The sequence below is a fragment of the Trichosurus vulpecula genome, chromosome 7, assembly GCF_011100635.1.
Source record: "Trichosurus vulpecula isolate mTriVul1 chromosome 7, mTriVul1.pri, whole genome shotgun sequence".
Classification (NCBI taxonomy): Eukaryota; Metazoa; Chordata; class Mammalia; order Diprotodontia; family Phalangeridae; genus Trichosurus; species Trichosurus vulpecula.
The window spans coordinates 46976865-46983877 of NC_050579.1; the positions used below are offsets into that span (position 1 = coordinate 46976865).

At 46.7% G+C, this 7013-nt stretch overlaps 1 protein-coding gene across 1 annotated transcript; it reads left to right on the forward strand.

The window, feature by feature from the left end:
* Nucleotides 1-2233: 2233 nt before the first annotated feature.
* HJV (hemojuvelin BMP co-receptor) lies at nucleotides 2234-6376 on the forward strand. Its single transcript, XM_036767058.1, has 3 exons — nucleotides 2234-2579; nucleotides 3092-3657; nucleotides 4296-6376. The coding sequence occupies exons 1-3, from the start codon at nucleotides 2489-2491 to the stop codon at nucleotides 4914-4916; spliced, it is 1278 nt and encodes a 425-aa protein (XP_036622953.1). The 5' UTR covers nucleotides 2234-2488; the 3' UTR covers nucleotides 4917-6376.
* Nucleotides 6377-7013: the final 637 nt, after the last annotated feature.

Genomic DNA, 7013 nt, shown 5'->3' on the forward strand with positions numbered 1-7013 from the left:
AAAAACTTTTTACCTTTTCCTTGTGTGGCATTATAATGATTTTTATCTGTGTGATTTGGTGGCAGAGGGAGGGAGATTCCCTTGTCTCACATTCTCACACTTTCTAGTATCACAATTCAGCTGAACTCTTTATTTTATTTTATTGGGGGGGGTGGATAATAGGGAGAGGAGTAGGAGGGAAAGTGGGGAGGGAGAGCAGACAGCAGCTGCACAGACCAGAGCTAAATGTGGATCTAGGGCAGGGGAAAATAGATTTTAACAGCCCCAGCTTCTCACCAACCCAGGCTCAGATTTCTCTGGGCAGCTGGTTTCTTTGGCCCTACTTTGATGGACTGGGGGGTGGGCTGAGGAATTTTGGGGAGGGATTTATCTCCTGCTGTAGTTTTTATTTAATGATAGCTGCTTTCCACCCCCAAATGGCATCTGTAGAGAGTAGGCAACAATATTCAAAGGGTCTGGGAAGTGGGGACATATCCAAGTACTTGCCCCAATTCCTCAGGGGCAGGACCCTGTGTTTTAGCAATCCCTAAGGACTGCCTGGATAAGACAGCAACTAGGGTTTCATACAGGATGGAACTGGATATCTGACCCCTTTCCCTGTCATGGCCACTACCCTGATCTCTCTATATACATAAACACACACATACACACACAAACATACAACTCCTTCTGCTCTCCTGCTCCCTCCCTCCCCCCAGAATTATGGTCCTGGCTATTTTTAAAACTCTCAACTCAGTGGTCAGGCCTCCTTCCACCTCAACTCGGCCTCTCTCCCCCATCCCCAGCTGTCCATCCCTTTGGTTATATGTTCACTCCTCACCTCCCCAAACCTTTCCTAGCTCCTTGGCCTCAGACAGATTGTAGCTAGGGCTCAATACTGGAGTTGGGAGAAAGGGGACATGGAAAAGGAGATATGGGACCCTTGGATAAAGCTGACAGACAGTAGGCAACACTGGATGGAAAATTGGATATCAGACTGACACTTGACCTCTAGATACAGAGGTAAGTCACCACAAAGTTAAGGCTTCTTTCAAAAGTTTTGGGTTTGCATTTTTTTTTAATGCTGGGAATCATGGACGCCAACCTCAGTTCCTCTAGGCTATATAGGCTGGTAGTCCCAATCTCCTCATGCTGACATGGGAACTTCATCCTGACATGCTGATTACATGGAGTATATCCTAGAGCAAGGAGCACTCTGTGCCAAGGGGGAAGGGGGAGAGAAATTGTCTAGTAAGATGGCTTGGCTGAGAGAGACACTTCTCTAGGAGAAAGACTAAAGGGCTATACCCAAGTCTCTCTCACCACCCTTCCCCTCCATTACTCGGGTCTCACAGACAGAAATCCTCCTGTTCCATTCTCACCATGTCTCAGACTTTCTGGTGGGTTTTAGGGGGTGTTCTCTAAGCCTCCACCTTTGTGGTCCTCTCTGCCAAGATTAATTATAGACTCAGATGTTTGGCCACTGACACCCCTCGCCCTACTGCCACCTCCCACCTCCACCATACCCAAAGAATTGTGGGTGTGAGAGGCCACTTTCAACTATGGATCTCCCTTCAGGATACCAACCCCTCTCTAGCCTACGCTTCACTTGCAAGACCTCTGCCTTGTTCTACCCCAATTTTAGCCCTAAGTTCTCCACCAGAAGATTGGTGGTAGGTGATAAGTCTTGGCAAACTAAGGAAGAGAGAGATATTGAATGTATGGGAGGTGGGGGCAGAATATTCTATATCTGCAGGGCTGAAAGGGTTAATGCTTGAGAGCAGCATTACCAGAATATTAGGAAAAGCAAAGAAGCTATTGGATCAGGAAAAAAAAAGATTGATTTGCACATTGTTTTGCACTTGTTATTCAATGGAAAAAGCATAGCAGGTGTCTAACATCTATCTAGTATGCTCTAGGTTCCAAAAGAAATTGATCTGCATGTCACTGTTCAAAATAGGCTTTGGATATTCCTAGCTTTATCCTTTCTCTTTCATTCTCCTGATCCAGGTGTGGAGGGAATGGCAAGTCACCGGGGTCTTCAGTAAACCCATAAGCTAATGAGTTGTGTTTCTGAAATGTTCCCAGATTGTATTTCCATCAAGAGGCCCATTGGGGTAACAGAGTATCTCTGTCCCCTTGGTCATTTGTTTTTTGACCCCTCTACTGTTTGGTCAGCTCAGGATGGGTCAGTACAGTGGACTCTGCTCCCCCCCATCCTCCCTCCACCTCTGACTGGGGTGTTGCACAAGGGCCCTGGGGTGACTATGGGAGGAAGACACAGGGCCAGAAAGGTTCCCCAAGCCCCAAATCCCCAGTTCTCTCCTCTCATTCCTACCTTCCATCATTTCTTTGACCTCCCTAGATCCCCTATAACCCTTCTCACTCAGACTTTAGCTACTCTCACCTCAACCCCCAACTAGATCTCTCTTTGACTAAGGTCCCTTCCAGGGGATCCAGCCAGCAGTCAGAAGAGACCTGGGGACCGGGGGGACCTGGCTGGATAGGGATGAGGGAACCAAGCCATTCCCCAAGTCCCTGGTCCCCCCGTGGCAGCTCACTAAGCACTCTCACTCTTCTGCTGCTCTTCTGTGGACATGGTAAGGGGAAGGTTAGGGAAGGGTCTGGGGGAGGCAAGGGGAAAGGGGAATGTAATAAAGGCCTGAGGGATCCCAATCATTCAGATCGAAACTCAGGACTACGACCTGTATATCACAGATCAAGGAGAACTCTGTTCGGGGAAAGGAAGAGGGAGGAGGAAGGGAGAGACCCTGGGAGCCGGGGTGGAGAAACTGGCAAGATCCCTTAGCGAGGGTGATTCTTTGGGAGACTCAGGGACTACATGCTTTGTACGAGGACCATAGGGAGAGGCAAAGGGGTTGGCAATTGTTTAATGGAGGCTGAAGAAGTGGTCCTCAATTGGCATATGGTATTTGGAAGGTTGGAGTTCTACCAATGAACTGTGGGAGGGGTGTTGGAGACTACTCTGGTTGAGGATAGAGTCTGGGGCCTTTCTGACAATATACCCACCACTTTCCATCTTTTCCCCCTCCTTCTCCCCCCAACCTTTTCCCTTCTTCTCCCGCCTCCCATTTCCCCCTCCCCCTACCAGCTCACTCTCAATGCAAAATCCTCCGCTGCAACGCTGAGTATGTATCATCCACGTTGAACCTACGAAGTAGGGGATCTTCTGGAGGGAACCGGGGAGGTGGAGTTCGGGGCCCAGGGGCGAACTCTGGTGGCCTATGTCGCGCCCTGCGCTCCTACGCACTCTGCACGCGGCGTACTGCGCGTACCTGCCGAGGGGACTTGGCCTTCCATTCCGCTGTCCACGGGATAGAAGATTTGATGATCCAACACAACTGCTCCCGCCAGGGTCCCACGGCCCCACCCCCTCCGCAGGGTCCCGCCCCTCCTGGGGCAGGCCCCGCCCTTTCTTCAGGCCCCCCGGCTCCGGACCCCTGTGACTATGAAGGCCGGTTTTCTAGGCTACATGGTCGTCCCCCGGGCTTCCTGCATTGTGCCGCCTTCGGGGATCCACACGTACGCAGCTTCCACCACCACTTCCACACGTGCCGTGTCCAAGGCTCCTGGCCCCTTTTGGACAACGACTTCCTTTTCGTCCAGGCTACTAGCTACCCGGTGGCAACTGGAGCCAACGCCACTGCCACGGGGAAGGTCAGGGTATAGACAGTCAATCCTTGTGAAGAGCTGTGGTTCCACTACCACGGCCCGCACAACCACTTGCTGATTAGTTTCTTTGGCATTGGTTACCCCCAAAATATACAGAGATAGCCACTCCGGTCCTCATTGGTCATTCTCTCATTATAATTTCATGACTTTGTTGGCACCTTCCCACACTCTTGGCCACTCTCCGAAGTCAGACTCTCCCTCTCCATTACTATTAACTACTTCATCCCCACAGCTTCTCATCGATTCGCTTTACTACCAGCATCTCCCTTTACTCCTTCCTATTGGTCACTTTCCACGTCCAGGAAATCCGGAAGAAAAACTGAGAGTGGCAGAGCCCTAAGTAAACAAAGATTCAGATGTGGAAGTTTCTAAAACAGGGGAACTCACCACTCTGGGAGCTGCTAAGATTGAGACTGTAGGTAGGAGGGAGGAAGGAATGTTAGATTTAAACAGGGAACAGGGACTGCTTGGTATTCAGGGAGGCCTAGGGGAAGGGATGAGTGCAATTTAGAGGACCAAGGTATTTTAGCATGGAAGAGATGGATTTAGGGCTATGGAAGAGGGTGATGTTAGGGAAGATCAAGTTGACCAGAAATGAACCTTTCTTCTCCTTCCCCAAACAGCTCACCATTATATTCAAGAACATGCAGGAATGTATTGACCAAAAAGTGTACCAGGCCGAAGTGAACAATCTCCCAGCAGCTTTTGAAGATGGATCAGTCAATGGAGGTGACCGTCCTGGAGGTTCAAGTCTGACCATCCGAGCAGCGGCCCCTGGGAGCCACGTGGAGATTCGAGCTGCCTACATTGGCACAACCATCATTATTCGGCAAGCAGCTGGTCAGCTCTCTTTCTCAATCCGGGCAGCTGAAGAAGTAGCAAGGGCATTCTCAGCTGAGCAGGATCTACAGCTCTGTGTAGGGGGATGTCCCCCAAGCCAGCGACTCTCCCGGTTGGAGCGACAACGAAGAGGAGCTCTGACCTTTGATACTGCTAGGCAGTTGTGCAAAGAAGGTCTACCAGTTGAAGATGCTTATTTCCATTCATGTGTCTTTGATGTTCTGACCTCTGGTGACCCCAACTTCACTCTGGCTGCTCAAGCTGCCCTAGAGGATGCTCGGGCCTTTTTGCCAGACCTGGAGAAGTTGCATCTCTTTCCTCGTGATGCTGGAGTTCCCCTCAGGCTTACAGCTCACCCGACCCTCGTACTTACTGGAATCCTTGTTTTCTGGTGTTTCATCTGATGAACACTCCCACAACCACTTTAGTAACGTAACTAATGTAATGCTTTGAGGGCCTTCCTTTGACCCACCTAAGGGAAACATTTGGTAGGAATAACATGGAGAGGGGGCAGAGTATTTGAGGAAAGGTAAAAGGGGACAGTCTCAAAATGGCCTGATGATATTTCCCTACATATACAAAAATGGGCTAAAATCAAGGGTTAGAGTGACCACAGGATAGAGAAATGGGGATGAGGATGAGAGCAGGACTAGAGCCTTTGTGGTCTATACCTCTCTCAGGAAGCCCTTAATGAGCTTCCCAGTCTTTATGATGAACAGATTCTCCTACCACTGTTTCCTCTGGAGTGATCTAGAGTCATGGAAGGTATGAGGTCCTGATTTCTGAGTAGAAATAATTCAAGAGGTATACGTGTTCATTACCTAAAAAAAAAAAAAAGGCAATTTGGTACTTGGGTATATACATGATTTCACTGGTATAGGCACTCCCTCTATCAGTGCAGATCAAAACCCCTTCAGGCTTTTGCATCCAGTTCATCACTACATTTGCCCATAAGCCCACCAGATTAGATCTATCCAACACACTGGCCTCCCTCTTGTCCTTTTAGTATCACAGGGATGCTAATTAAAATTGTCAGTCCTTCATTTTCAATATATGACTTGACACCTTTCCTGGTAATATATCTCTTTGATTTTTTTTAACATAACTTCTCCAGTGAAAGTCTCTTTTTTAAGCAATATTCTGCAGCATAGAGATTCGGAGTAAAAAAAGCAAACAAACCCTGGGTTCAGGACCTGGCTTTGCCTCTTCCTAGCTCTGTGACCCTTCTATGTAAGCTGCAAGTTCTTTAAGCAACAGTTTCCTTTTCTATAAAATAGTAATAATAATGCTTACCACTTAGTAAACTGTGAAATGGTATTCAAATGTGAGCTATTGTTACTTAGACCCACCATATGGCTTTTCATTACCCTTCTGGTTATTCCTAAATTTAATTCTTCTGCGATCATGATCTTCCATGATTAGAAGCCATATTAGCATCTCAAGATGAATGAATACTGTTGTTTTAAAGGATAGACTTTTTCAATACAGAGCACTTTGGACTCACTGAAATCACTGCACAACCCACAAAATGGAAAAAATAGATCCCATGCTTTTCATTTACTGTTTTCCTTTTCAGTACAAATATCATCTGTCAGGAAAAGGGCTATAAGCATCTGAGTTCAGGAATGATTTTCCTTTTTGTCTTTGTGTCCTCAGTGCCCAGCCTAAATTAAGAGTTTAATAAATGTTTATTGAATTGAATGGAGGAAACTACATTGCTTTCTTCTTTTTGAACTGTCAGAGTGGAATTTCTATGCCTATGCCTTAGGCTTGGAGAATTTCACTGCCTTTGGGAAGGGGTACATGGTAGACAGAAACTCATCACCTCCCCCCATATAGTCTTCAATTAAAATTTTTAATTCCATACATATACTTCTGTTGCTTATTTTGAATCTTCCAAAGGGGACCTGGAGAAACAGCAGCAAGGGGTATAGTCAAATTGTTCTTCAAGTCATCAGTAAGATGTGTAAGTTGGAGGTAAAAAGACAATTAAATTTTGTTTTGGATATGTTGTTCGAGATGCCTATCAGACTAGGATTGGATATATAGATCTGGTAGTCACCAACAGGTGGTGATGAGGTCAACGAGAGAGAAGGTATAGAGAGAGCGGAAAAGAGGGCCCCGGATGGAGCCTTTCCATAGTCATGGATGATGGTCTAGCAAAGGAAACCAAATAGAAGCAGTCAAACATAGTAGCGGCAAACCACGAGAGAACAGTGTTACAAAACTCAGAGAGGAGGAAATATCCAGGAGAAGGTGATCAACAGTATTAAATTCTGCAGAGACTACTTAGAAGGATAGACTAAGAACATGGAACTTAAATATAAGTACAGAGTATCTCAAAAATCTATTTAAGCTATTGCAGCTTAAAACTGCACTAAGATTTTTAGAACATCCTGTGTAAAGCTAAATGGTAAATTTTGCATTGTAAATGTCATAGAATTTCAGAAGTAAGGGAGATCAATGAAAGGTGAAATAGTTAAGGAAGTCATCATGGAAAC

Coding starts and splice junctions, on each gene's coding strand:
- HJV (XM_036767058.1), top strand. CDS start 2,489: ATGAGGGAACCAAGCCATTCCCCAAGTCCCTGGTCCCCCCGTGGCAGC. Junction 2,580..3,091: donor GCTGCTCTTCTGTGGACATG/GTAAGGGGAAGG, acceptor TCCCCCTACCAG/CTCACTCTCAATGCAAAATC. Junction 3,658..4,295: donor ACGCCACTGCCACGGGGAAG/GTCAGGGTATAG, acceptor TTCCCCAAACAG/CTCACCATTATATTCAAGAA.